Source organism: Cadophora gregata (genome assembly GCF_030347475.1).
Source record: "Cadophora gregata isolate MNR1 chromosome Unknown scaffold_1, whole genome shotgun sequence".
In the NCBI taxonomy this organism is placed as follows: domain Eukaryota; kingdom Fungi; phylum Ascomycota; class Leotiomycetes; order Helotiales; family Ploettnerulaceae; genus Cadophora; species Cadophora gregata.
Window position 1 is genome coordinate 1598237 of NW_026695924.1, and position 27930 is coordinate 1626166.

The 27930-nt window shown below is 48.1% G+C and overlaps 12 protein-coding genes across 12 annotated transcripts; 5 read left to right on the plus strand and 7 right to left on the minus strand.

The window, feature by feature from the left end:
• Window positions 1-456: 456 nt before the first annotated feature.
• On the minus strand, window positions 457-1212 carry ONS95_000530 (uncharacterized protein; the record flags this gene model as incomplete). The annotated part of the gene is made up of 1 exon (XM_058493688.1): window positions 457-1212. One exon carries the CDS (start codon window positions 1210-1212, stop codon window positions 457-459), a length of 756 nt encoding a protein of 251 aa, XP_058363889.1.
• A 1963-nt stretch (window positions 1213-3175) lies between these two features.
• ONS95_000531 (uncharacterized protein) lies at window positions 3176-4669 on the minus strand (the record flags this gene model as incomplete). Its single annotated transcript, XM_058493689.1, has 2 exons — window positions 3176-4095; window positions 4150-4669. 2 exons carry the CDS (start codon window positions 4667-4669, stop codon window positions 3176-3178), a joined length of 1440 nt encoding a protein of 479 aa, XP_058363890.1.
• Window positions 4670-10135: 5466 nt separating this feature from the next.
• ONS95_000532 (uncharacterized protein) lies at window positions 10136-11134 on the plus strand (the record flags this gene model as incomplete). The annotated part of the gene is made up of 2 exons (XM_058493690.1): window positions 10136-10531; window positions 10655-11134. 2 exons carry the CDS (start codon window positions 10136-10138, stop codon window positions 11132-11134), a joined length of 876 nt encoding a protein of 291 aa, XP_058363891.1.
• Window positions 11135-11763: 629 nt separating this feature from the next.
• Window positions 11764-13034, plus strand: ONS95_000533 (uncharacterized protein; the record flags this gene model as incomplete). Its single annotated transcript, XM_058493691.1, has 2 exons — window positions 11764-11910; window positions 11988-13034. The coding sequence occupies 2 exons, from the start codon at window positions 11764-11766 to the stop codon at window positions 13032-13034; spliced, it is 1194 nt and encodes a 397-aa protein (XP_058363892.1).
• A 766-nt stretch (window positions 13035-13800) lies between these two features.
• On the plus strand, window positions 13801-14894 carry ONS95_000534 (uncharacterized protein; the record flags this gene model as incomplete). Its single annotated transcript, XM_058493692.1, has 3 exons — window positions 13801-13819; window positions 13885-14422; window positions 14555-14894. 3 exons carry the CDS (start codon window positions 13801-13803, stop codon window positions 14892-14894), a joined length of 897 nt encoding a protein of 298 aa, XP_058363893.1.
• Window positions 14086-16388, minus strand: ONS95_000535 (uncharacterized protein). Its single transcript, XM_058493693.1, has 2 exons — window positions 15079-16388; window positions 14086-15025 (listed from the first exon to the last, which is right to left on the minus strand). The coding sequence occupies exon 1, from the start codon at window positions 16270-16272 to the stop codon at window positions 15175-15177; it is 1098 nt and encodes a 365-aa protein (XP_058363894.1). The 5' UTR covers window positions 16273-16388; the 3' UTR covers window positions 14086-15025; window positions 15079-15174.
• A 592-nt stretch (window positions 16389-16980) lies between these two features.
• On the plus strand, window positions 16981-18205 carry ONS95_000536 (uncharacterized protein; the record flags this gene model as incomplete). The annotated part of the gene is made up of 3 exons (XM_058493694.1): window positions 16981-17028; window positions 17085-17189; window positions 17342-18205. 3 exons carry the CDS (start codon window positions 16981-16983, stop codon window positions 18203-18205), a joined length of 1017 nt encoding a protein of 338 aa, XP_058363895.1.
• Window positions 18206-18358: 153 nt separating this feature from the next.
• Window positions 18359-20095, minus strand: ONS95_000537 (uncharacterized protein; the record flags this gene model as incomplete). Its single annotated transcript, XM_058493695.1, has 2 exons — window positions 18359-19362; window positions 19414-20095. The coding sequence occupies 2 exons, from the start codon at window positions 20093-20095 to the stop codon at window positions 18359-18361; spliced, it is 1686 nt and encodes a 561-aa protein (XP_058363896.1).
• Window positions 20096-20514: 419 nt separating this feature from the next.
• ONS95_000538 (uncharacterized protein) lies at window positions 20515-21058 on the minus strand (the record flags this gene model as incomplete). The annotated part of the gene is made up of 3 exons (XM_058493696.1): window positions 20515-20720; window positions 20797-20966; window positions 21045-21058. The coding sequence occupies 3 exons, from the start codon at window positions 21056-21058 to the stop codon at window positions 20515-20517; spliced, it is 390 nt and encodes a 129-aa protein (XP_058363897.1).
• A 1209-nt stretch (window positions 21059-22267) lies between these two features.
• On the plus strand, window positions 22268-23245 carry ONS95_000539 (uncharacterized protein; the record flags this gene model as incomplete). Its single annotated transcript, XM_058493697.1, has 1 exon — window positions 22268-23245. The coding sequence occupies one exon, from the start codon at window positions 22268-22270 to the stop codon at window positions 23243-23245; it is 978 nt and encodes a 325-aa protein (XP_058363898.1).
• A 189-nt stretch (window positions 23246-23434) lies between these two features.
• On the minus strand, window positions 23435-24649 carry CAF17 (ccr4 associated factor; the record flags this gene model as incomplete). The annotated part of the gene is made up of 1 exon (XM_058493698.1): window positions 23435-24649. One exon carries the CDS (start codon window positions 24647-24649, stop codon window positions 23435-23437), a length of 1215 nt encoding a protein of 404 aa, XP_058363899.1.
• A 464-nt stretch (window positions 24650-25113) lies between these two features.
• DCP2 (mRNA-decapping enzyme subunit 2) lies at window positions 25114-27875 on the minus strand (the record flags this gene model as incomplete). Its single annotated transcript, XM_058493699.1, has 2 exons — window positions 25114-27713; window positions 27845-27875. The coding sequence occupies 2 exons, from the start codon at window positions 27873-27875 to the stop codon at window positions 25114-25116; spliced, it is 2631 nt and encodes an 876-aa protein (XP_058363900.1).
• Between the last annotated feature and the right edge of the window lie 55 nt (window positions 27876-27930).

Sequence of the window (27930 nt, forward strand, 5' to 3'; positions counted from 1 at the left end):
CAAAGTCACAGATATGAATCAGAGAAGTCATTGAAAGAGCCAAATAAGTATTATGTCTCTGGAAAGGGTGCTTAGTATAGTTCATAGTGTCCATTGCAAATAATTAGGGAATTCAATTGCTCAACAAAGACCACTCAAAGGTGGATACTCTGGCAGATATCAATACATAATCCGACAAGCATTCTTCGTCATGTTCCCCCATAAAGTAATGCAAGTAATAAAGCTAATGCAAAGCCAATTCTAAGTGCTCTACCATATCCCGGACACAATCAGACAGGCATCCTTCATGAATCCTCCGCAAGTCAACGCGATATTGGAAAAGCCAATGCAGCACCAAATGCAAGTCCCACCATAAAAGAGTCCAGCTGGAAAGAATGAAACTCGTTTGTTGCCAACAGTGGCATCAGACTGGTCATATTAAGACAATATCCGTCCTAATCACCACTTCCACCACCTTTAGGTGATCCACTTCTCGTTTCTCATGAACTTCAACTCAACGCCCTTGCAAAAACCACAATCCTGAGCATGCTTGAACTGTTTTGTGATGTCACGGATGTGGTTATCCAGAATCTTGGATGTGCTGTTAGTGACCTCGTACAAGTCATCGTAGGTGGAGCCGAGAGGACCAAGGCGGAGAAGAATAATGACCTCCACGACTTGGGGGAACCAGTCCCGAAGTGTGCCAACGAAGAAGCAGTGAATACATTCTAGCTTCCAGATTCGTACGATCTCGTCAACACTAAAGGCCAGTCTTTCAATCGATTTGAACATAGAACGCTTGATTGATTTGCATCTCAAAGTATGGATCGAGTGGGTGTGATAGCTCATCGAGTCGGCGAATGAGGTCTTGTCGAGAAGCAGGATATCTTGCCAAGGAGATATGACAAAGCCCGTATTCATATCCCGGATCCAAAATTGATATCCTGCCAAAATGCACTCTCTACGAGAATCGTGACAGGCATGCAGTAGCGCAGGAAGTTGTGGTTTTCCTGGCTTGAGGGTGACGACACGTGGAAAAATTGCGTTCTGCCAGACCAGAAATTGCAACTCTCCAGGCAACTTGGGGAAGATTGTGAACTGCGTCAAATGGACGAGTTTAGCGGACGTAGCACTGTTGACTCTCAGGATGATTTCGGTCCTGCAACGCAACTTCGACTTGGCCGACAGCTGGGGCTCGACAGGCAGTGAAATTTCAGAGATTGAGGGTGGCATGATGTCGTGGAGGATACTTAAGAAATATCAGAGTATTCTTAAGGGTTTTTGAAGCCTGGACCCCAAAAATGACAGGGCTTCGCAGGCAGCGGCTAGAAGCTTACCCAAAGTGCCAGAGGTCTGGTCTAAAACGACGGACAACAATGAAGGAGTAGCAAGTCTATCAGACTGAATAGCTTTTGAACGTTGAGTTGCTGTACCTGATTGGAGGAAACGTGTTTCAAGGCTGGAAAAAGAGTGTATAAGCCTAGAAACCATGAGCTTCTGTCATCTGTCTCAAAAGATAGAACAAACTTTCAGTCAAGTAAGAGCCCGCTAAGTACAGGTGTCTTTGTGAACGATCCAGAAGTCTTCACACTGGCTCGGGATGGACCTTATTGTGGGCAAATCCTTGGGTATCTGCGTATTTCCAGACGGGAGAAGACTGGCGGAGGAGCTGTACCGTGAGATAGCACTTGAGGGTTTTCGGAAAGGTATAAGAGTGAATACGCGTGTTTTCTTGAGGAAGGAAAGGCGGCGCGTCGACACGCGTGGTATACTTTGACCTTGGGAGCTGGCGTCCTCCGCAGCAAAGGGACCAATCTTTGAGAATCGAAGGAAAACCGCCAAGTGACCTGCGACTCTGTACTGCCCGTCACTTTTCTAATGAAGGAAGGATTCCAGACTCTGTCTTGTCGAGTGGAAGGAAGGATTGATTGCTGTGGAGGATTGCAGCCCCTAGGTATTTGGTATTGAAAGTCGGTGATGCTGAAGTTGGGTGTACAAAGGTATACTCAGAAGCAGGCTTCTGTGGGCGTTAGCGCCACGAAGGACAGAACGGGTAGCCACGACTCTCACCGGATCACCACACCGCACCGCGCCGGACCGGACCGGAATGGATTCACTGTTTGAGAAACACTAAACAGCTAGAGAGCACCTAGGGTCGAGACGACAAGTTGAATACCTCTTGGGATCATTGGGACCGATCCAGACGAAACAGCACCATCCGGTTTTCAAAGAGTGGTAGGAACATGACAGACATATCCGAGCATTCAACCGACTTTGATGCGAAACACAAGACAGAGGTTTCCAAGTTTGAGACCCATATCAATGCTTCAATAGCACAAGGACGGAAGAAGATTACCCATCCTAGTCCCATCAATTAGGCTTGGCTATGGGCCGGAATTTCTCTTTCTGCAATCAAGGAAAATAGGTAGCAGTAAATTCGACAGAAAGAAGTACAAATGACAAAATATCAGATCTCCTCCATCACAGAATACCAAAGAGGGCGCAACAAGCCTCCCAGATGCCACTGTTTGGGATCAGCTGAGGTCGTTTGTTTGCTATTCTACCCCTCCAGCGCCCCTCTGGTTGTGAATTTTGGAACAAGTGCTCCGAAATCTGCAATGCCCCGTAGTTAATAGAGCTTCTTTACGATGTTCGGAATCAGATTTTACCTTGCGGATAACCATATTACAGGATATCTCTACCGGTTTCTAAGTCACTTGCATCAGAAACAGCAACGGGGGCCTTCGAAAAATATTCTTCTTCCTTCTACTGCTTTCAATTAACTGACTATCAGGGATACAACCCAAGGCTATTCCATCCCTATCGCATCCTATGCATAAGGTGCTGTGCTCTGCGGTGCTGTGTTCCAATCCGAATCCCAATTATACCCATTAACGCCATGCTCAATTCACACCCATAGGAGGAGAGTGTAGTGAATTCAATATCCCTGACCAATTTCAATCCCTTCAGGGAATTCGCTTTTCCCAATGCCTTCCCAAGTAACGCCATCCTGAAACGTAAAAAGACCAATTCTTCCAATGCTGTGATCAGGGGTATATCCTCCATGCAAACCATCCCATTGCTGATGCGTTATAAACCAAATGATAGCCCGCCCGTCAATGCTTCAAGCCAAAATGATAGAAAGAAAAATAGCGTTGTTGAGTTGTGTCTGCTCCGAAGATATTGTAGGGTTCGCTCAGAGGCGAAGAGAGTTGTATTGCTCAGTAAGAGACGAGCCAGCAGTGTTATCGAGTGGTTCCAAGTCCTCGTAATCCGGGATCGGAGACCCGATGTACTCCTCGACCATTCCACCATAACCAGGAGGACTAGCAGGGACATTCTCGTACAAGGGGGGCTGTTCCTCATCCCACGAGATACCCATACCGGCTCGTTGTGTAAGTGTAGTATTGAAATGCATCCTCAGCACTCTTGCTGCACCAGTAGGCGTAATCTGATTCGGCTTGTTCGTAGGACAAAACTCCTCCGCTACGATCATCTCGACGACTAGTACGTGGGATACTTCCGTGCCATCTTCGGACTTCAAATCACAAATTGGCTTCGCGTCACCACGAACCGACATGGGGAATTCCAGCTCAATCGACCCGTCTGGCGTGCTGTAGTCTGCCTTCCATCCTGTCTTCAATTCTTCCTGTCCAATTGTGCGGATATCCTGGTGTGCGATTCCCTTCTTTGACTCGTCGTTGCCGGCCTTCAGAGCGTGCTTTGGGCATGCAGGCGAGATAACCTTCTGTGTCTCATCTAACCGCCAGTTCAGCCTCTTTAACTTCCATTGTGTCTGTGTCTTTGTGTCTGCATTCCTCTTCACGGATCCATCGATTCGCATTGATACAGTGGTCTCGCCGATTGGGTGGATGACAGACGGGAGCTCGCAGTTCGCGGTGAGGTTCGTTGGAGGGAAGATACGGATGGATCTGCGGGGTGTCTCGGCGGGGCAGATCGCGCGCTTTACATCGAGGGATTTCTTGAGGTTGATCGGCTCGCCATTCTTGGGGGTGACCGTTGCTCGGAGGACATAGTCGATTATAGAGAGGGAGCCTTTCATAGTCGCTGGCAAGTGCCCCGGCAAAAGAAAGCTGAATGGGAATGTGTGTTCGCCTGTCAAATGTTAGCAAGGGTCGTATGGGGATTTGTTTATTCTTGGCGACTTACCTCGTCGCAGAGTCGCTGGTCCCTCCATAAACTTCCAATTTTGCAATTCGGTGTTCTGGTGTGCACACTCTTCGCAGTGAGCGTGGAAGGGCTTCTTTCTTGTGACTTCGATTGCCAGCTTCATTTTAAAGTCGTCCAACGACACAAAGTCCTCATTGATGTTCAGAAGTAGTTGGCCGGAAAGTAATGCGCCGGAACTCGCTGCTGCAGCACCGTAGAACACCAAAGGAGGGGATTCGATGAGAACATCGAGAGAGGCATTGTGATGTTGTGGAATCTTGGTAAGAGAAGTCTTTGGGGAGTGAAGGCCCAAAGAGAGGCGTTTAGTCGGCATCTTAACGCTGTTGTCCTCTGAATGTAGCGAGGATCCTGAGGATGAAGGAGATCGGGTTGAAAGTGAAGGTCTGCTACTCGACCGCTTGGAGGATTTTGGACCTTTCTTCAGATCTGTTGAGATATCGAAAGAGTTGGTGTGGGAGCGAAAAAAGGTTGCGACTCCAGCGGTAACCCGGTGCGGCATCCTGGAGAAAGAACGAGACGCACGCCAAAATGCGGAGAGAACGCCCTTGCAGCTATGACGAGTGTGGAAAGTCCTTCCTGGCGCAAGAAATCGAAGTTTCGGCGTTTGTTAAGGACGGAAAATGTGTTGAAAGTATTTCTGAGTTCTGTGTGAGAGGGAGTGGTGTTCGAGTGTCGGGCTGGGAGGAATATGAGGGCAAGAGGCTTCTTTGTCCTGCAGACATAAAGTGCAATGTACCTATGTTTGGGACTTGAGCCATTCCTCACGATGCGGGGCACCAGAGCCTTATATTTTTTCGCCCGGGCTTGCAATTATGTGTCACGATGTCACCATTTGGGAGCGGTGACGGCTCCAAGACACAGGCCTAGGCCGGGTACAGAGTCAAGAACGTGTCCTGCGCGTTTGGTGCTCAAACAACTGGTGTTCGTTGCTGAGCTCTTGGGCGCAGGCATGAGGAAGCTGATCTGATCTGAGGGCAGGACAGGGCAGGGCAGGGCTGTTGACTCCACCAAGCCCGCCGCCGCTCGATTTGAATTTTCTCGCTGTAAATTTACTTTCGTACAAGTAGCCAGGGCCTGGGGTCATGCTCTCGCCGGCCTAAACGGCATTGGGTAACAGCTGGAGGCCGGCTTCAGGTCATCAGTCCCCAGATGGCAACGGCTGATACTTCGTAGTCTAAGTGGAAAATTGTATGGGAAGTGGATCAGTTGGCCAGTGCAGTGCAGTGCAGTGCAGTGCATTTGTTGCATTCAACCCTGGTTCCGATTACGTTTGGTGGTCATGGGTCTTGTTCTACTGTACGACGACTCCTTGCCTGTCTGCTGTCTCGACTCATCTCGTCTCTTTTGTTTTCAGGAACAGGCGAGCAGAAAGGAGAAGAAAGCAGGGCAGCTCATACCATACTCAGTACGGAGATATTGAGCATTGTGATGGAGCTGGCAACAGTGCTGGTCGTGCCACCTCCGCAAGCAACATCTGAGGCTTTTGGAGTGAAGACTTTCGCAGTCTTTCGAAACATTCTTGGAAACTCTACGTGGTCAAGGTCGCCTGACATAAAGTTCCACCGCTTCCCTTCCATGGCTGCTGAAAGCTGCATGTTGCTGAGAAGAAGGGAAGCAGCTATTGCTCATCACTAACTCAATTCCATCTGGCTTACGCACTCGCACAATTCCTTACTGTGCGCACGTCAAACGCTAGCTAGCCAGGATCCAGCTTACAACTTGAAATTGGGCTGACTGACATGACAGTGAGTGTTGGCAATTCGGGTTCAGTATCCGATTGGTATCACAAATCATCATTGCCCAATTTGCCTGTCCAGTCAACAACAGCAACATGACTGTTGGGTACAAACGATAACAACTGGCTGGCTATATATCCAACAACTCACTTCCATGCTGCAAACTCCTGCTTGGGTGTTAAACGCATCATATTCCATTTCACCTCATGCCAGCTCACTGTTCCACTAGAGACTTCCTTTTTTACTTTGACTTTTGAGTACCCGCCGCCAAGGGTCGCATCATTTTGAAGTGGATCTCACGATGGTGGGTGAGGGTACTCGAAGAAAAAAGACTTCGAAATTTCCTCAAACAGAAACCCACTCTTCGTCAAACTCTGGCTCGATTCGCCATTGCGGAGATCTGACTTGTTCTAGAATCCACGACGTGCGGCGCCTCTACGGATTGTGATCAGTGGACTCAATAAGTATCAAAGTACTGATCACACCACAATTGACTGGTCGTCATGCTTTCTTAAAGCATCATGTGTTCGAATCCCGAACTGCAGCACGGATAATCGGATCTGGATCTAGAATTCTCGGTATTCAAAGATGCAATAAATGGCCGTACAAACCACCAGAAGGCTGTCTCTTCGTACGGTGCGGTGCCAAGGTACCTTATAATTTCCCCAGCTTCCAGCAACAATTGAACACTGTCGGACTGCCCCTCCGGTCTCGGCATCTAACCCCGAGCCTCTATGGCATCACCACCAAGTGGTCAGCCAACACCATCCAGCTCCAATAATGAAAATAATGCAGACCAGCAAATAATGGAGTGATTCATCAAGGAACGCTTTACGTGGCGTCCAGTAGCTCATAACTTTACTGTAGCATTTCAAAGTGCGGGGAAGAGTACCACGCGTCCTACAGTATTCATCAGCCAGGAGTACCGGATCGTCACTGCTGGGCGTCCTCGCGTCCTCGCGTCCTCGCGTCCTCGTCGTCGACGCACCCCGCAATTTGCGGCATGAAGCTTTTGATACTTGATACTCGACTTTGCATCTCCTCGGAAGGAAGGGGTCATGTGCCTGCTCTCACCAAACCAAACTTCAAGCCACATGCCTCGAGCTTCGCACCATGGGATCAGCCTCCCGGGCAAAGAAATAAAGCAAAGCAAAGCACGACATGGTTTGTGTCTCAATGCGTCCAAAATCGTGCATCTGATTCCGTAATAGAAAAACCCAACCATTTCCCATTCTCAATATAGCTGACCTGTCAATAAATGGCCTCATATTCGTGTAGGAGCACGTTTCATTCACAACTACAGCCTCATTACATAATGCCGACCCTCCGTCATCCCAAAGTATCTCTCAAGAGTGATGCACCTCCGACCTGGGCTAAATTTTCCTCCCCTTACTCTCACAACAGCCAGCTGAGGTAGTTAAGTTCAACGAATTTTCCTTCCAGCACCCCACGAAATTCTCATCATCCAACACTTCGTCGTCCTTCACACACGTCCTTGCACCTCTTACTCGAGAATTACTCGATAGAATCCACTCCGCCCACAGAATATGCACGTGTGAAGAAATTCTAGAACTTCCAACCTTCTAGCCCGCCCCCTCGCCCCTCCAGCCCTGCGCTGGAGATGAAATGGATACCCGAGCCAACCCCTGCTCGCGCCCTCCTCTCACACGTCCCCATTAAAAGATCTTGGCAGCAGGTAAATATCCCGATTGGCTCTCTTAACCATTCTCCCTGGTCACGGCATTGAGAAATTGGTGCCATGGCCAAACGGAGTTCGAAGCTGGGAGAAAAAGATTTTCTCGGAATATCCACTTGATGGAAGGAGTGGCTCGTAATGTGATCTGTGCATTGCGTGGATTATTGGGGGGATGATGATTAATTCAAGACTTCAAGGTTATGATATTTTTAAAGTTTGTTAGTGACCCCCACTGGGAATGCGCCGTTTACTTCCCCGTAGGCGCCATCTGACGGGCGCCCGTCGGCGGGCGGGCAGGCAGGCAGGTGGGCGATCGATGTAGCATTCAAGGTGAGGCGATCGGGAAATGCTTTTTCCATCTTGGGAGTATAGATGGATTCTTGGATATATATTTTTCAGACCAGTTCTCACTTTAGGTGCTCAGGCTTCCAGTGCAAGGCGCCAACAATAGCGAGTCCTCCCCGAAGCGTTAAATATTAGCTTCATCTGAATCAACCAAGGTACTAACTAAACTGATGACGGAGGGAAGTGCGTATCGGCCACCTCCAACTCTTCACATCTTGCGAGTCCCCTATTCTGTGATTTATTCTTTTCTAGCCATAAATCCCTCCACGATCCCTCAGTACGAAAACTCGTACTTCTTCAAGGCAAATTCGTAGTCTAAACAGCATCATCGTGCATGTAGGCAGGCGGCTCAGCAGCATTACTGTTGACGTTCATCATGTGTAAGCGAAAGCCGACGGGGTTCTATTGCCGTTTGGGGACTGCTGTACTACTGCTTGAAGGCTGCTGCTTTGCCGGAATCCATGGATCCCGTACAGAACAGTCATGTCATGCCACCGGGCCGACCTCCGGGCTCGGCTCGGGATATGACTCTCGAATGAAGGAATTTTTCGGTTCTTGCGTTGCTGGATGGAGGGTGCCTTAGCGGTCTTTCGAGACTTCCCTGTGGACTTTGTCGTTTGGTTTCGAACTGGATGTTCAGTTCTTGGCTTTGTTGTTGGGTTCAACCAGAAGCGAAGCAAAACACGTGCTTGGCATTTGAAATCAAAACATGGGATGCTTTCTTCTGTACATTTCTTCCGCAATCCGTTTAGCGATGCGACTGAATTACGGTTCGTCTGTTGTGAGTAGTTACATGTTGAACCTGGTAGATGACTCTCAGCTATTTCGGTGTAATTGGCAAGTGTCATTTGCCAGTTGCTGGGAGTACTCTTGCAAGATCGTTTGACTCTGTCTCCAAACTTGAGTATATAACTGCTTGGTATGCAACACATCTCTTATACACCGAAAGTGTGCATATAGTAGCAGGTTTATTCATTATCCATTTCCAGGTTCTCTAGCTCAGACGCACTGCTCTATCAAGACACCTCCCTTCCTGTAACAACCCTGTGTCGCAAAATCTACATCTAATTCTCACCACAAGTGTAACCTCCACGATAGACATCAATAGAACTGTGTAAAACGAAGATTATCATTCAATTAGCTCCATATGCTCTTCGTGGAACTCGTCTCTCCAAGCGGATTTGTTCTCCCTTGGCACCTTTCACCAGAAAGATCTGACGATGAGTGATGTATCATGAACCTACTCAGATGACTATTAGCGTTTCGTCCTTGATATTATTACTTGTTTCTCAAAGACGTGGAGTTTAATACCAGAAATCGAGGTAATCTCTGTACGGGCTCAGGATCTACGTCTTCTGTGTGTCATGGTCGTCTACTCAACATGCGCGAAAAAACAAGAATGGTTTGCAAGTTGATACCAAGAGCTCTTCTAGACACAAGAACTATAATAAGCTTTGATTGAATGCAGATGCTTACGGCGAGTAGACCTGAACTGGTTGGACGGGAATGATTCGTTGCAGGCATTGCTTTGCCTGTAGTGGACGTAGTTGTTCCTGGACTAACGCATTTCCTGCCAAAGTTAACATAATACCTATAAGTTCCAAGGAAAAGTTGGCATATCTGTAGCATGAATTGAATACAGCCAATTCAGGTATTCATACTAGATATTGAAGTTCGAAGGTGAAGCTTTCCTTCCTTGAGATCAGGCAGCTAATTTATTGTAGTCCATCGGCAAGCTGGAGGACACCTCACTGCAAGATTGTTCGTAAAAAACAACCATTGACATTTAACAATGCATCTCCAAAAATTCAAGCACTAAAACAGAGCGATCCTTGTCTGTATTTATAATTTGCGCTTACTTGAATAAGAGATTCAAGTCTCTTTCTGTAAAAAATCACTACCATCAGCGTCTTGCAGTGGCTTGAGCCCTGCAAGATAGTTGGTAGATCGAACGACGTCCAAAATGAATATCTTCTCTCCTAACTGTGAATATGCAATCTATGATGATATCAAAGAATACTGAGAGGCGTACAAGGCCTTCAATTTCTTTTCGGCTCCCACCTCGAGAAGAAGCTGTGCATCAACAAGCAGGTCTCGAACGGGAAGGCGCGGTCACAGGTAGTTATATCACAATCCTCCGCAACCTTTTTCAGGAAATACTAATCAAAAAGTAGAATTTACAGAGTCAATGGACAAATTTATTCTCTTCCCAGGTGCTTGCAACAAGAATGGCATCAGTTTCTCCTCACTAAACTTTTCAATTCGCCTCACGCCTCCAGTCACCCCAAGCAGACGACGCCCTCTGGATTTCACAACTTTCACACCTCGCTCTCTGGGCAGCAGCATTTCAGGCAATTGCTATACTCTTCCAGTCGCCTTGACAGATTTTCCCATCTTTGTATACCTCCCACCTGATATCCGCAAGAAGATTTGGAGATGGGCTGTCAAGGCTCTCCCGGCACGAACAGTCCTCATCCAACCCTACGCCATATTCAACTTTGCTGATGCTGCTGTCAATCATGAAGCTCGTGCTGTGTTCTTGGAGGAATATTCTATGCTCCATAGCCGTCAAGCTGGCCGCATGGTAAGTGGGCTCCTACTTTTTCTCGGTTTTATTCCTAGCCACCGATATTTTGGGTATCTTCAGCGAATAAAAATGAGCTCACCTGGATTCCGATCAAATTTTTTGGTGCTAACTTTACTGCAGTCCGACTTCTCAATGTCTATCAACTACCAAAAAGACCTCTTGTACCTCAATCGCCGCTTTGTCCTCAACCCAAAGATTCCAACCGTTACTTCACTCATCGAAGCCACACTGGTCTACCATGATTGGTTGAAGCCAGTCAAACAACTCGCGTTGAATTTGAAGGATACCCTGTTTCTGTTGCCTCGGGCCTGGGGTCAAAATCCACATTTGCGCGGTCGAACTACTGAGCTTTGGGACATCCTCGGAAATCATTGCCCTGAGCTTCGCCTCTTATTTCTCGTAGATTATGAGAAGTTTGAAACAGGAAACAAAATGTTTAATACTCAGTCCAAGCCGCATCGACCGTGTGAGTGGAATGTTCTGTGGGCCAAGTTCCGCATGGGCTTGGATTCTGCAAAGATACGAAAAGTTGTGCGTCAAGATATGGTCTTGAGACTCATGGACGCCTATAATGTTGTTCCGGCAGATTTGGTGGACTAAGAGGGAGGACAAATCGATTTGAATCTCAGAGATGGGACATTCTCGGATGATTTTTTTGGGGGCATTTTACCTGCGATTATAAAAGGACATTTGCCTGAGTCATTTGCGACGTACTAATCAGTGGAAGAAGGCAATGGGGAATTTGCTTTTATTGGTGGGATTTAAGGGCTCATTTCTTCTTCATTGGGGAGTTTGCGACATCAAGGGGTTTGCGTGCCTTCAGCGCGAAAGACCGAGCAGGATGGGAAATCATCTGGATCTTGCGTGGGCTTTGAGAGCCCACTTCTTCTTCAGCGTGGTATATGAAGTATATAAAGATGCTTTATTGGTTTCTTAATCAGAGAACAGTGATTGATTTTTTGGATGGTCTTCTCTACACATGCGACTTCCGATTGCGCTGGCATTCACTGTGCAGAGGCGAAAAGGGCAGGCTCGCTTAATTATACGCTAGCGCTGCTGTCAATACAACGGGTTCTTGGACAATGCTTCCTATTGTCTCGCAAGCTACCCATATTCGACTATCTAAACTTGCTTTTCCTCCCGATTCTATTTCTCTTGTTAAATTATCAACTATTCTGGCAACTCGAACCTCAGCGCACTTGCAAGCAGTACTTCAACTCTCAGCAATCATGGATAAAATCATGCAAGCTGCTACTACTGGAGAGGTAGAAAACATGCCGCTTCAGCTCGAGGTCTCTGGTCCATCAGTTGAGGAAGCTGGAATTGTTGCAAAACCCTTCGAACTTGTTGGAGACGACAAGGTTGAATCTCTCACTGTATGCGCAACGCTCCCTCACACTTGAGTTCGCCGAGATTATAGGTCACTGAGATTATGCTAATCCTCGACGTACAGTCTGGTCCAAAGCTCTCTGCTACCAGCGAGCCAACGCCAGATGCTCCGATCGCCTCCAACTCCGCGCCGATCCCAGCAAATAGGAACGTCGCCTGGATCCCTCTCACCGAATTCAAATACTTCTCAAAGCTCCCCTTCGAGCTGCGCAGCATGATCTATGTCATCGCCATTAAAGATTATTCGCCCCGAATCCTCGCTATCCAGCCTCAATACCGCGAACATCCGGGCCTCATCCACGCCTGGAAGGAGTCGCACGAAGCTTGCACAAAGTACTACTACTACTGCGCCAGCAAGCAACGCTGCAAGTTCTTCCGATTCTTCATCGACTACCGAAAGGATATTCTCTACCTCAACCACCCATTCACCCTCCTAGGCGGAAAATGTCAGCAGAGCCCTCTTCAATCCACACACACGATTTATCCTGAGTTCCTGGAGCTTATCGAGACACTCGCTATGAATCTCAAGGAGGTGCGCAACTTGTCTGGTGATCATCGTGGCAAGAATACCATTTGGTTGATGCTCAGCAAGTGGTGCCCTAACCTGAAAGAGCTCAAAGTCGTCGTTAATAACTTGCCAACCAATGGTCTCTTGCTCGATTTCAAGCCGATCATGACAGCTAAAGTTTACAAAGAGATGATTGATATACCGAAACAAAGAGCAATTGAGGAGATCAGTGGTAGCTTCAAGAAGGCGAAGAAGCACTATGGTCTTGTGACGGAGTTGCAGATGAGATTGGTGGTTATTGATGAGAGTGCACCGAAGGTCAAGAGTAAGAAAGAAAGGGCTGTCATTGCAGAGGCATGGAAGAAGGCGAACATGAAGGTTAATGGAGTATCTGAGGTCGACCAAATTGTTACACAACTCGAAGGCGGCGCTACTGGATCTGAAGGTGCTGGCATAGGCTCATCCGGTGGGGCGAAGAAGGACAAGAAAGCTTCTGAGACGTCAAAGCTACCTGCGAAGCTCCAGAAGGCTGGTAATGGCAAGTTGGCTAAGAACAATTCTGGCAAGTTCAGCGGCAAGCCCACAGTAAAAGCAAGGAAGTAGACGGATTACCTCCCGGTTATTCGTCATTTTCTAGAATCTGCGGTTTGCACAAGAGTAGAAGCTCTGCTGCTGCTGTATGATTATTTGGATACTGTCTTCCAAAATAGAAAATACGAAGGCGTGTCGTCACCCCAGGTTTGGTTTCAACTTCGGGCTGTTCTTCCTCAGCTTCTCGACAATATATATGGTGGCTAGGTCACATCTAATGTAGTTTCGGGAGCATAAAATAACAAATCGTGCAACGCCGTCACAGAATCTGTTCATTAAAGTTGTCGCTTCTCGCACTCAGTGTATGATATTCCGCGCAAAGCCTATCAATCTTCCAATGCACAGGAATTCAAAACAGAATCTTGGAGTGGGGGTGATCTTGCTTTGCTTGTCTCCAAATTTGATTCGTTGATGACTGCGTTGGCTTGCGTTGTTTCCCTATTATGACTGAAAAATGCTAGTACATGCATCACGATGCCATAATTCACTTCAAAGCTCTCCCTATCTCTTCGTCCAACTGACTGCCCTGATAGGCACTTTCCAACGGAGACTCCAACTTCGCTCGTCAAATTCGTTGACTCCTTGAGCTCTTTGTCCACCAAGACGCCACACAGCACCCCGAAGTCTCGACTCAATCAATATCGTGATTGAGCCTAGATATTGAAACCGAGGCCTCTGATACGTGTACCGTCGCTTTAGGGAATATTCAGCAGTTCCTCGTTGGCATACGTGTCTAGAAGCATCAAGAATCGCCTTTCATCTTCAGTAGGTACACAAAATGACTCTTCAAAAATGGCGTAAGAATACTTCTATTCCTTTGAACTTGACTTCAACAGGCTGATTTCAATATAGGTCCTCTCAGCAGCCAGCAATTCCAGCGACTCCAACGATTCCAGATGGTCCGCTCCTCTCAATCACGTCATCGACGATCTTCTGATGACGGCTCTTGAAGGACGCGACACTTGGGAAGGTTTCAACCTGGAGTCTTTTCTCTCCGACGGATCCCCTTCCTCAGACTCCCTGAGTGTCCTCACAATGTTCACCTTATTCCCAAAGCTTGCTCCTGAGCTCCGCCTTAAGATCTGGGCCCAAGCGTATGCTGATCTCAAAGGTCGAAGGATGGCGATCCTCCCGCCTCTTGTCAAGGTTCCGTCGCTGCTTCAGGTCTGCTACGAGTCTCGCAAGATGGGTCTGGGTATCTACACGAGACAGAAGCACGAGAGTATCAATTATATGCCCTCTTTTGTTACAATCATCGACTTCGAGAAGGATACTATCGACTTGAGCGCTCGAGGAAAGTTCATAAATCCAAACCCATCAGCTTCGTGCACCGACACATATCTGTACAAGGCGCGTGCGGCAACGTATCCACTCCGGTGGAAGAATAATTTGTTGATGTAGTGAGTGATCTCCTAGTTCTCTTTCCTCTTGTAATCCATAACACACAGTCAGACACCGCACTCAGCCTTTGATTGTCTTTACACTTGTTCTCTTTGTCGAAATGGAATTACTGACTACAAGATCTTCTGTAGCACGATTTATCACTATCCAGAGCTATGCAAGTACGTCAAGCGCCTCACACTTCGTAGCTGCTATCTGTCATGGCTTTCAAGATTCGGTCTGTGCAACATTCTCAACCCCGAGCTCTCAGTTGAGGAGTTCTTCAAGACACATTTCCCTGCTCTCGAGACAGTCGCCATGATTTCTAGTGGAGTGGCAGAGAATCCGGAGGGTCTTGATGGACTGAGCGATCTTGAGGTTTCAAATAGACAACTGGTGGATATTACAATGTATCGCGTTCTGCAGGGTATGGGAAAGAAAGGAGGCTTCAAGTTCACAAGAAGGTTGGACCACACAATTCCTGACCGTTAGCTTTGTCGATCTTGAATGATAGGACAGCCATTCGGCGTGGACTATGGATATACCGTCGAGCCTCGTGCTTGGAGGCGTTCTTATAAGTTACTGTGTTTGGAGAGAGGGTAAGGCACAGATAGGACATGATTCTGTCCATTTGTTAGAAGAGAAAGGTTGGGACTGGCAACGAAGGGATGTGTACTTGACACATGACGAAACCGCTTAGACTCGTAAGCTCTTGGCTACAATCTCCTGATACTGGCCTTACACTGACTTTTATATAGTTTTCTCTCTGCATTCACAGCGACAAATTCAAGACCCTAACAGCATTTCCTCCCAGTGCACCTTTTGTCTCTGCGGTAGCATTTCCCAATGCTCCCTTAATAGCCTCATAATTCGTTTCCACGCTCGCCCACTTCGCACCCTCCTCCTCCAGTGGAGGAAAGAACGGGTGATCCGTCCCAAACATAACTCTATCTTCTCCACTGGCCTGAATTGCAGCCTTCAACCCAACCTCACTGTACACCACTGCATCCAAGTATATGTTCTTCTTTAGCACATTCCACACCGTTTTCCTGCTCTTGCCAAGCTTCCCTTCTGCTTTTAGGTGTGCGTCATGCTCTATACAGGACTCAATCCTGCCAGCAAGGAATGGTAAAGTTCCACCAGAATGCGCCAGGATCATCTCCAAATCAGGTACCTTCTCAAAGACTCCGGAGAGGATCATCCTCGTGACCGCAATGGTAGTCTCAAGTGGGAATCCCAGTGCAAGAGGCAAAACATGTCCATAATCGCTTGCCCTCTCTCCCCATACCGAGCCTGGCAAGCCATAATGTGGATGCAGGAAAATCGGTAACTTCGCATCCTGTAGCGCCTTGAAAATCGGTAAGAGTTCCGGATCATCTAATCCCTTTCCCAGACCCGTCGTACCCAGAATAATACCTCTCATATACTTCAAGTCTTTCAGTCTCGTGATTTCCTCAACGATGACTTCCTTTCCCCCACTTAACGGCAAGGTACCGAAGGCGAATAGCCTGCCAGGAAACTTTCCACATTCTTCGTTCACCTCGTCGTTGATTTCTTGGGCGGCTTTCGCAGCTTCAGATTGAGGCACCCAGTCTAGCCATGGGTTTGCGAGAGAGATGACCGAGATATCGATGGAGTGCAAGTCCATGAACTTGATCTTCTCTTGGATGTCATAGTACTCTGCTCCCACAGGCCGGCCTCTTGATGTGCTTTCTGTGTCTTCGGCTGGTAATATGACGAGGCGGAGAGAGGAAGATGGTGGAAATGAGCGAATATAGGGGATGCTAGAGCGAGACTTGAGGAGGGCTATGTAGGATGGTGGGTAGACGTGGGTGTGGATATCCACGATGGGAGACTTGGTGGTTGACATGTTGAATTTCGTTTTCTCCCTCTCTTGATCCTACTCTGTTCCTTGGGAAATTTGATGCAGAAAAAGAAGATCGGAATATTTCAAAACGGGACGGTTTTGCCCCTGTTGATTTGCAGCCGCACAAGGACTCACAAGTGTGACTCCAGGAAATTATCTTCAGAATACCCCGCGGCTTATCTGACCCCGCCATGGTGGATACGAAAAGCGGCACCGAATATATCCCTTGATCTTCAAATCCATTCGGAGCACTTTGCTTTCCTTTTGCGAATTTCAAAGTCATATGAAGCTTTGGAAGTAATCATTTAAAATCGTGAAGCTTTTCGCAGCTTCTTGCAGCTTATTAACGACTATGTTGAGCTTTCTGAGATCTTTTCACCTCATCCCCATCGAACACTCTTGTCCTACTGGGGACCCTTCCAGAGCCGCTTTTCCTTCACCGCAACCTACCGAGAGCTTATCTCTCTGCCCCTCCGCCAAGACATATCCGACCTCCCTCTTTGGACAACATCTTCTTTCGCTCAAGCTGGGCCCGGAGGACGCCTCAATCCGTGAGTCAGGTCAATCAAGTTCGATTTTGTTATATACTCATCGTTCAAAGCTCTGTTCTAAGCCTCACACTTATTATTCCTGCTTAGTGAGGGTAGAGTTTGATAGTACTATCGCATCTGAAATTGAGTCGAAGCAGTAACCCCACCTTCAAGGATTAAGATGGCACCTCAAGCCAGCGCTGTTGATACCGACAATTTGTTCATTCCTGTGAGTTTCTTTGTGAAAGTTTTCTGAGCAGGGATTAGAACTGATGGAATACGTAGATCATTGACTTCTCTCTCTTCCTCAATGGCACACCAGAGCAACGGAATGAAGCGGCAAAATCTATCCTCAGTGGCTTTCAGTCCGCTGGATTCATATATCTGACAGTAAGTGTGCTTTTCAAATCATTTCTCAAGTATACATAAGCCCTAAGGACCCACTCCGAACTATACATCAACTGTACAACTATCAATTCCCATTCCAAACATCCAGCCCTCCAATCCTACCTGCCCCTACCAAGCTGACTTACCTCATTTAGAACCATTCTATCCCTCTCGACACCGTTTCCCACACCTTTGCCACCTCTGCTGAGTTTTTCAAGCGTCCCCAACCGGAAAAAGAAGCCCTAGGCTGGACCACACCCGAAGCAAACCGCGGCTACGTCTCCCATGGCCGCGAAAAGGTCTCTATCCTAACATCTAAAGCTGATGTCGCAGCCGCAAAAGCCGCCGCCCCAGATCTCAAAGAGTCTCTGGAGATCGGGCGCGAAGGTGCCGAAGGTCTGCCCAACAACTGGCCTACAGGCGATGACGCAGCAGTGCATTTCAAGGAGACGATGTTGAAGTTTCATGATCTGGCGAAGGAGTTGCACATTAATGTGATGCGGGCGATTGCTGTGGGGATGGGGCTCGATGAGGGGTACTTTGATAAGTATACGGATGTGGGGGACAACACGTTGAGATTACTGCATTATCCGGAGGTGCAGAAGAGTGTGTTTAAGAGTAATAAGTTGCAGGTCAGGGCTGGAGAGCATACCGATTATGGGAGCATCACGCTTTTGTTCCAGGATATGAGAGGTGGATTGCAGGTGAAGAGTCCCAAGGGAACTTTTGTGGATGCAACTCCTATACCTGGATCCGTGGTTGTCAATGCGGGTGATTTGCTGGCCAGGTGGAGTAATGATACGATTAAGAGTACGTTGCATAGGGTTGTGGAACCGCCTGGGCCGGAGGAAGGAGATGTTCACCCGGCGAGGTATAGTATTGCTTATTTTTGTAACCCAAACTACTCGAGTCAGATTGAAGCTATTGAGGGAACATACGGTGGAGATAAGGGACCGAAGAAGTATGAGGGCATCAATTCTGGAGAATATTTGGTTCAGAGGCTTGCTGCTACTTACTGAGAGGAGGAATGATACCAAAAGGGCTGACCTGAGCCTTGACTTGTTCATCTCATTGAAGCTACATATGCAAGTATTTCTCGCAACATCAAGCAAATGAAAGCTCATCGTAGATCGTAGCTCGGTCGAATACTGCTACAGCGAATACATGCAAGATCATGTCACCATATCCCAGCCTATCAAACCCCAAACTGTCTCCAACAACCACTCCTTTCCATATTTCAGTACGTTGGTCGTCGCATCGTCGACAAGACTGATTTCGGTGGGCAGTCTCGGAACTCTCAGGCTCTCCAGCTCAAGCCCACCAATTGTGCTCTTCAGCAATGTACTCTGAAGCAGCTTCTTCGCTTTACGTAGGATATCTCCGGTTGTTGCCGATCCACTCAATGAAGATTTACCAACAGAGGCGCTACGAGCCAGAACGTCAATAACTAGCTCTCTTCTGTCCAACCCACCAAGCGTGGCATGAAGAATTCGAGTCATGTATCTCGATTCAGGCCTCACAAATCCATTTACAGGTGCATCAGGGCTGTTCGATATGTTCCCAGGTCTATCAGATGCCGCGACATGCTCCCCGAATACGCAGTCCGAAATCACCCGCCCGGTATGTTGGATAACCACCAATAACATTCCTTCCAGAATATCGCTATGCCCTGTTTGATCAGATTTCCACTCCAGCCTTTCTGCAATCGAAACTAAAACATGTGCCAAGTACTTGTTGACAGCATATTCGGCTGGCTCCAACTTTGGTCTCTTGTTTCTCATGTTCCGACTCTGTTGAATTTGCTCATCCTCTGATTGAAGAGTGCTGACCGTCTGAAGAAAGTCTACAGCCTTGCTGAAGAACATGACCATCCGACTTACAACTTCTCTTTGCTTCGTTCGTCCTGGTATGGTGAGGAAGAGTTGATTCATAGCTCTGAAGCAAGAGAGGAAGGAAAGCGCGGTCTGGTGCATTAGTTGCTGCAGCAGGAGCAAGCTTCTTGAGTCTTCACTGTTTGTTTTCAACTTTTTCAGTGGCAGACAGCAGTCGAAGAAGCAGTTTTCGAGAAGGCCAATGGTGTTAACGACGTTCGTGGTAAGGATGTTGATCTGGTCCAACGTACTGAAATGTTGGGCAGCTTTCTGAAGTTCAGTGCGCTGACGGATGAGTCGCAGAACTGCTCACAAATCAGCAATTATCCCGTAAGATCTTCGAAGGCTATGCTTACTCTGTCCGCTAAGTTGCAGGTGTTTGTCGTTGTGCAGAGCCGACAGCAGATGCTCATCATCTTGGTCAACGAGGACATCTTGAGAAGGCGCTTGCCGTTTTCTCGAGACTCCGGCTTCTGCGCACGCAGAATGTATCTCATTTTCTCGGAAAATTACGGTTCCTGTAGCGATAGTTTCGTCTGCCTCCTGACATTCCTTGCTGCAAAACTTGTCCTTCAAGATTCTTTGCGCCTCTTCCAAGCACCGGAGTTTGCTCTCCAGTGCCACTTTTTCTTTATGGATCCTGTTACATTCGTCCTTCCAGTACTGTTTAGTATCGATATATTGAAAGTGCTCAAATGATACTGATGTTCCTTCTTTGATATGCTTCCGCAGCTGCTGACAATACTCTGGAACTTGGTCAGGAACACTGGACAGAAAAACCCGGCGCGTGGCAACATACCGGCGATAGAGAGTCCCTTTGGCTTGGATTTCGAAATGACAAGAGCGAGCGACAATTGACTCTGTGAGAAGTGATCGGTTATCTTCGTGGCAGGTGCCGATTGTGCAGAGGCCGAGGTCCTCTTTTCTCTGATGGCCAGTTGTGATGGATCCAGTCGCTGAAGCAATGACCTCGGGAGCGGCAGCTTTACAATTAGAGACGGCGACGGCATTGCGATGTATTGTAGAAACGAACGACATGGATGGAAGAATGAGAATGAGGTTTGGTGCGAGATTTCGTATTGTTTGGATGCAGGGTGTGGGACGCTGTGGTCTCCCGTTTGGGAAGTCACGATGAAGGCTGTTGAAGGCAGGTACGGCTGAAGTTTACAGCTACATCTCTGCCAAGCGCGTCTGACCTCACTTGCAGTCCCTTATCTCTCCAAGAAACGCCTCTCCAGATCCATAATTTCCAATGCTGTGATCTCCATCTCAACATTGCCCATGTATTCGTCACAGGCTTGTTCTTCTGGGCCACGAAAAACTCCAACTCCACACTTGACCTCTTTCGTATGAGAAGAATTCTGATCGAAAGTCACAGTATTGCCCCTGCAACCGTTACGACATGTCTCTGAAAGAACAATTTACCTCAACGCAGCTGACTCACCAGCCTCCCTCGATCATTTGAAGCTGAGAACACCTCTTGTGTGACCCAACGCCAAGTCTTGGAGCTCAAGCATACCGAAGGACGATGATAAGACCAACATATACACATCTGGGAACACAACCATGACTATACCATGTTCCAGAATGTTGCAGAGCGCGAGCAAGATGTGGGCGAAGCACTGCAAGGTTTCCTGGTAGTTGTCCTCGCTCCTGAACTCCACTGGGTGATGAAGAAGTCAGTATGTTGGTAGGAGTTAGCTATCAATGGGGCAAAAAATTGGAATGTAGAAACTTACGGTTCATCTTCTCGATATCTTCATATGCGAATCTTGCATATCCCTTGGATCTCTTCTTGTCGGAAACTGTGGTGTTGGGCTCTGTTGCATCGGTTTCGATCTTGAGATCTGAGCTTGCACTTCGCTTCTTCTTGTTGTTGCTGTTGCTAGTAATCGAAGTGCTTGATAATCTAGTGGCAGCTGTATGAATAGAAGTAAATTATGGGACCGTGTTGTCACAGCAGTCCTCTTCCCAGACAGTGAGATACGGTGGCGACGACATGGCTCGAAGTATTCGAGCGCGAAGTATGGATCGAACAGTTAGGAAATGAAAATTTCTTTACAGGAAAAGGAGATATTTGATGCTGTCCCTTCAATGTTGGCATAGAGAGGAGGAGGGGAAGCGTCGAGCGAGAAGCGGAGACTTGATATGAGAGCTTCACTGCAATGGGTTTATGGGTGTGGGTGTGTTTTTGGTTCGTGTGGCTGATCTGGGACACATCTTAGGAGCTGTGGGCAAAGGCTGGGGAAAGAAATCACACTGAAAGTCAACTCGCGAAAGCAAAATCCACCGATAATTTGCCATTAGAAATTTGGCAAACTGATTTTAATGTTATAAATGCCTGGAATATCATATACTCATGATTACAGAAAATATAATACCCATCCTCTCGCCTTTGGCTTCGTGATTGGCCCGGATTTTAGGTGAACAACGTAGTCTCAGATTTCTCAATATGCCCAGGTTCAGCCTAGTGTACTGAATTCCAAATCTCGGCTAGATTTACAATCACTGAAAAATAACGAAATGTGCGAATTCCGCTTGCCGAAAGGCAACGACAACACAAAAACACACCAACTAACAAGGAAACCGGAAATAGACACTTGCTTTCGGCGGAACAGGGTATACGACACAAATCTTCAAAAACCTCTCGAGAGAGTTTCTACGAAGATATTCTGAAAAGAGTGTCTTCCGAGTTTTGCTTCCAAATGTTATGTGCGTTTTATTCCTTTTGGTGTTTTGTTTTGTTTTTATTACTCGGTATTAAGCGAGGCGGGTGGAAGAAGATACATCTGAAGCGTGCACGAGGCGAGTCGTGTTCCGATTTACCAGTCTTCTTGGACTAACTTCTATGTGTAATTGTTTTCTTGCATCAATAGCTACAGATAGGAGAGAGGTACTGTCCTTTATTAGAACTCAGATTGCGAACATGACATCGGGCCAACTTCACATCTGTCAACTTGGGGCCTTTAGTCTTGGAAGTGCAGGATTGAGTGACCTGTGAGTCATTTAAAATAGGCAAAGATAACATTAATTACGAAGATAGAGATCAACCTTCTTGTTTCTCACACTTCGCCTTGTGTGGAGGAGACATATGATAGCAAGCTGTTGATGAGAACGAATGGCTTAGTCAGCAGCCGCTAGTAAATTACTTGCATGAACCAAACTCCAGCTTCCAATCTCCCCTCACTTCCAAACACACACACAGTGAAAATGTCGAACAGTGACCTCCAAAAATGGGTGACCAGCGACGTAGACTTCTACGCCCTCCTGGGAATCAGTATCGAAGCCTGTTCTGCCTCAGAATTACGGCGCGCGTACCGCAAGACCGCCTTGCAGTACCACCCCGATAAGGCCGGCAAAGACTACGATCCGGAGAAGTACGAGTTATTTCAAGCTGCGAACGGCGTGCTGAGCGATCCAGAACTGAAAGCCAAGTATGATGGACACAGGAGCGCAAAGTTACAGCGGCAGCGGGCGAATGAGATATTCGAGGGGAAGAGGAGGGCCATGAAAGAAGATCTGGAGGCGAGAGAGAGAGGCGGCGTGGGTGCGGGGATGAAGAGGGGCAGAGAGGAGAGCGAGATGGATAAGGAGGTAAAGAGATTGGCGGAGGAGGGGAGGAAGAGGAGGGCGGCGAGGCAGTCGATGATGGCAGAGAATGTTTCCTCGTCACCAGCACCGGCGCATGCACAGAAGCCTGAACAAGCACAGGCACAATCGACGACTACATCTACACCTACTCCCAAAATTTCAACGACGACTACGGCTCAGGAGTCAAACAAAGGAACATCAGTAGAAGATGACGAAATTGAGCGTCTCGAGCGCCGAATCCGAGAAGCAGAAGCGGCAAAAGCAAAGCGCAAAGCCGAGAAGAAAGCCAGAAAAAGCGGCACCTTCGTACCTCTCGAGTCTGATTCTCCCGCAGGTGGAAATATACAGGCAGAAGCGGGTCCAGATCAGGAGGCAGTTACTTCTACACCCATCAAACGTCCCGATATCTTCAGAGGATTGAAAGCTGACTCTCAGTCTCAGTCTTCAGCAGCATCTCCAAAATTCTCCTTCTCGCCTACAGCTAGCATGGCTACGCCGAAGAGAAATGATTTCGCGGCTACGATGGCGAGACTCAAGGCTGCGGAGAAACAGAGGATGGAAGATGAGATTAGGAGACAGGAATCGGAGGCTGCGTGAGTTTGGTCGTGTGACATTGTTACGCCTGGGTTGCAAATGAATTAGCATTGGCGTTGGAGGAATTGATTTGCTATACCCCGAGAATCGAAATAGAATCTAGATACATTGAAATGGAGTTTTCATATTCTACAATTGTTCATTCTGGTCATGTACATGCCTGCTCTCATCGGTATCATACACACCTCGTTTCTATTGCTTCAAATGCCACGGCGGCACAAACGCCTTAATCTTCAAGTTCTGTACCTCACCACTCTCTCCCTCCCACTCGACCTTGAACTCATCACCCACTTTGTACCCACCTGCCTCGCCCTGAACCTGCACATCTGTCATAGTCTCCAGCCTACAAAGTCCCAGTCCAACATTTCCTACACCGGCTAGAAACTTGCCCGCACTTCTCCCCCTCTTCTCGAATCTCGCAATGCCTGTCTCTCTTGGGATACCCTCCGCACCCAGAACCTTCTCAGCATGATATTCCAGGGTAGTCGGCTCACTCTCTTCCATCCCATACAGTATAACAGGCAAAATCCTCTTGCGAACAACACCCCTATGATGCGTCCGGATTGTCAACTCCTGCCCAACGTAACAACCCTTCTTGTAATCGATACCACCCATGAAATCAACATTACTCTCCTGCGGCAACGCCTGTTCTCTGACTAGCTCATCCTGTCCCTCAGCTACACCCTTGAGATATCTTCTGACTCGGTAGACATCCTCGGTTGTCTCCTGAACGTCGACCTCTGGCTTCGAGCCGCCAGGGAGGAGAAGACGTCGTCCCATGCCCGGCGCACGTTTATCAGGACAGGAGATAACTCCCTCCTTCCCTCCCACTGAACTCAATGTTGGAGCCGTACCAGATTCTGACTCCTCTCCACCCAAAGAATGCATCGTCCACCCATCTTTGCCCCCCTCCTCCCACACACTCCACACACCCCTCTCTCCAACATCCAAAACCCTAACATCAAACTTCGCCCTCAACTTGTACCTCTTAATATGCTTCGCCAGCACCACAGCCTCCTTCGCATCCACCTCAATCAACCAGCCTTCACCTTTCCCGGCTTCTTTACCAGGCTCGGTGTATGGGTAGATGAAGACATCGTTGAGGAGACGGCCAGCGGCATTCAGAAAGGCAGCGTAGAAACCACCGCTTGTGCGTGGAGGGGAGGGTGAAACGTTCGCGGATATGACACCTTGGAGGTAGTGGGTTGAGTCCGGGCCAGTGAGAGCTATCAGGCGACGTGAGGGGAGGTATGCGTAGGCTGATGAGGGAGGGGAAGGAGGATTGCTGGAGCTGGAGGAAAAGCGGTGGGTGGCGAGTCTAGCGGTGGGGAGGACGCGAGAGAGACAAGTGTTGCAGATATATGGCGATTGAGAGGAGAGCCGGGGAACTCGAATAGGAGACTTCATTCTGACCGGTTTGGTGTTTGTTAGAGAATTGGAGCTCGGAGAGATGGGGATTGAAGCTCGAGGCGGAAACTTCCCGCGGCTGACGATTTCTCAGCCTTGCCAAGATTCGCTCGTAGAGCAAGGTCGTAATATGGGCTAGAAAGGATAACGACGATGGGGAAAAAAGAAACTCTGCGGCAATTACACCTGTTGAGGGCTTCACGAATGCGTCTTAAAGAAGTGTGCATTTCAAAGCAAAGCTTTGCGCTGTAAATTCTTTGATGCTTCAAGAGCATATGTGGGTAGCTAATTCGCCATGCTAGGCAGTCCTACAAACTGTGCTATCACTGTCATAGAAGCAAATAACCTTCGAATGCATATATCCGTCGCTGCGCATAACCATACACGCTAAAAATGCATCTATTCCTTCAAAGCTCTGAACTCCATCGCTGATACGCCATTGTTAAACCCTTTGATACATCAGATTAACGCTGAGCACCGTTCGCTACTGCGTCCAAGTAGCTCAATAGGAACCCCTTGTCAGCAGGAGAAATTGGAGTCTGGCTTCCACGACGGGGGCCTCCTTCAGTAGATGCAAGACTCCCGACTCTGGATCTTGCAGATATGCCAAATGGCGGATCCGAAGGTGGCAGTGATATTAGAGGCTCTCCAGTTGGACCTTGCGTAAATGAAGTTCCGGCTGCAGGACCCTTGCGGAACATAGAAAGCAAATTTTGTGTATGATCGACTGAGTTTCGTGGAGGCTGAGTGGACACTGGGAAGCTCGATTGTGTGGGAGTGATTCCTTCAGGAGACATAGACATCCCAGGTTGAGGCCGCTTCAAGATTTGGGGTTGGAAAGGCTTCTCAATGTGCTGCACCGGCTCTAGGTCGTTCGAACGCGGAGTTGCATGTTTCTTCCCACTGGATCGGACTTTGTGCGTGGGGCCGTTCCGTGAGGAAACCTCCTTCTCATTTGATTCTGCAGGACGAGCCAAGATACCAACTGGCCGAAAGGGTAACTGAGCACCTGCGGGCTGATGGATCTTGGTACCGATATTTGCAGCATGATCTGGAGTTCGTTTATCGTTGAGAAGGGCCGATGTTGATGCGGCGTTTGTAGAAAGAGGTTCAACCGCTGACAGCTCAACAGCCGAGGGAGTTCCACTCGGAGGAAGGGCTGTCGCAGCAAGTGGTCTTGCTGGAATTGCTGCAGGTATCGTAGGACTTTTGAATAGACCAAGCAATGTGGAACGTTGAGTTTCACTGATAGGTTGTCTTCCAGCTAATGCTGGAGGGGGTGCTACCATGTTGCCAGTTGAATTCTGTGCACTCTGGGGATGAGGCTCTCTTTGCTGTTGAGAGGGATCCGCGGGAAGTTCCTGGGGCAAATGTTTGTGATTTTGGACAGAATCTTGCTCGAACTGAGGTAATGGGAGATCGTTACCAGTAGGAGTTTCACCCACGGCTTGATCTCGACTCTTGAAGGCATTCAGAAGAGCGAGAGAATGACTGGTGAGCTTTGGTGGTGTTTGCTTTGGCTCTGGGGGAACCATTGTTGAATGCAGTCCAGGAAATTGCGGATTGGTAGCAGCAATGGAGATTGATGGATTTACCTGCGGCTGCTGTGTCTGCTGTGGTGGAGGAACCATTGGGGCATGGACAGGGCCGCCTGTAAATACAGCTCTCTGCACATGTGGAGGCAATGGTTGCGGGTGAATCAGATGCTGAGATTGATGGCTGTGAGGATTCTCGTTCCGTCTAGGCGCTGGTGGTTGTTGTTGCTGGTTTCCTTGGTACATATGCTGTGGGTATTGAGCATGTGCAGGTGCTTGCTGATATGGCTGTTGATGTGGAGGTCCCTGCTGTCGCTGTTGGTGATGTACTTGTTGCTGTGGTTGTTGGTATGAGAAAGTTGTGGGCTGAAACACGGGTGGAGGTGGCATCTTGTTGTGAGCAACAAATGGTCTAGGTGGAAAATGTTGAGGGGTTGGTGGCATTTGAGGTTGCCCAAGTGTATGGTCAAGTGGTGTGTGAGGTGGAGCATTCTGAGGGAGTGATTGATTCGAAGGTGCCGGATGACTGTGCAGTATAGCTAGCAGTGCCTCACCTACTTTGTTACCAGGAGGAGCCATGGAAGTCGGGCCAGCTTGTAACTCTTGTGGCGGCTGTTGAATCTGTAGGAGACGATTGAGAGCTGCGCTCGCATCTTCTAGACTGCCACGATCCGGAATACCATGATTAAGATCTCCTCGACGCTGTGCTGGCCCAGCCGATTCCGCTCCTGGGTCGTCTTCTGTAAACATTTCATCGTTGCTAATGCCTCCCGCTGAGAGATACTGGTTGCTAGAGAGTCTCTTTGCGTCCCTCTTCTTCTCTTCCAATACCCACTTCCGAAGAGGTACTAGGAATGGAGCTACCATATAGAATTTACTGGCACTCTGGCTAGGCTCATGCTGTTCTTGGCCTTTCTTTCGGAACGCAGGAAGATCAGAGAGGAGCCACCAATCGATTTTGCTAATTTCCTTGCGCGTTCGTGGCGCAAAATGTGTATCCATAGGCACGTTTCGAAAAACAAACAAGTGAACCTGTTGATCACGCATGTTGACCTCAATCTTTTTTACTCTCCGGTCTTGGGGGACAAGGCCGGCATCGCCAAGATGGTATCCAGTCTCTTCGTAGACTTCACGGACCGCACAATCTAAGTCGTCTTCGTCCTTGTTGATTTTACCTCTTGGGAAACTCCAGTTGGCACCCTTCTTCCAGCCTTTGACCAGAACCGCCGCATCCATGGCCTCATTCAGCATTATGGCACCGCGAACAGGAACTCGTTTCTTGTACATCATGAACTGCTCAAAAGCAGCCATATGCTTTCCTTTAGAGAAGTCCGAGAGTATGGGGCAATGTGCAAATATGAGTTCAGAGAAATTTCGAAGGTTCATGGAAGGCAGGGCAGGGTCGAGGGGCCGGATAAAGTCCTCGTAGAACCATTGTGCTTCTTCGACTTGAAAGCATATTCGCTCGATCGACCCGAGATCAGCTAATGGAAGATTCAAAATGAACCGGGCGCAGAGATCGTCCAGCCCTGGGGAAGTATTGTTAGTTCTAACATCTCAGACTGGACAAGGCTGGAATTGTAGAGCTGTATAGAAGATAAAAACAAGAGGCCGAGTTTGGTTTGACGACCTTGATAGCTGTTTGATAAAAGGAACTTACAATCGTCCAGTTGCATTCTTCTTTCGTTCATGGTGTTTTGATCTTCTCAGCATATCCACGACTCGGGTAGTTGTTCTGGCGCGGGC

What these genes read in the sequence shown, in the direction of transcription:
- ONS95_000535 (XM_058493693.1), bottom strand. Translation starts at nt 16,272, where the DNA reads ATGTCAACCACCAAGTCTCCCATCGTGGATATCCACACCCACGTCTAC.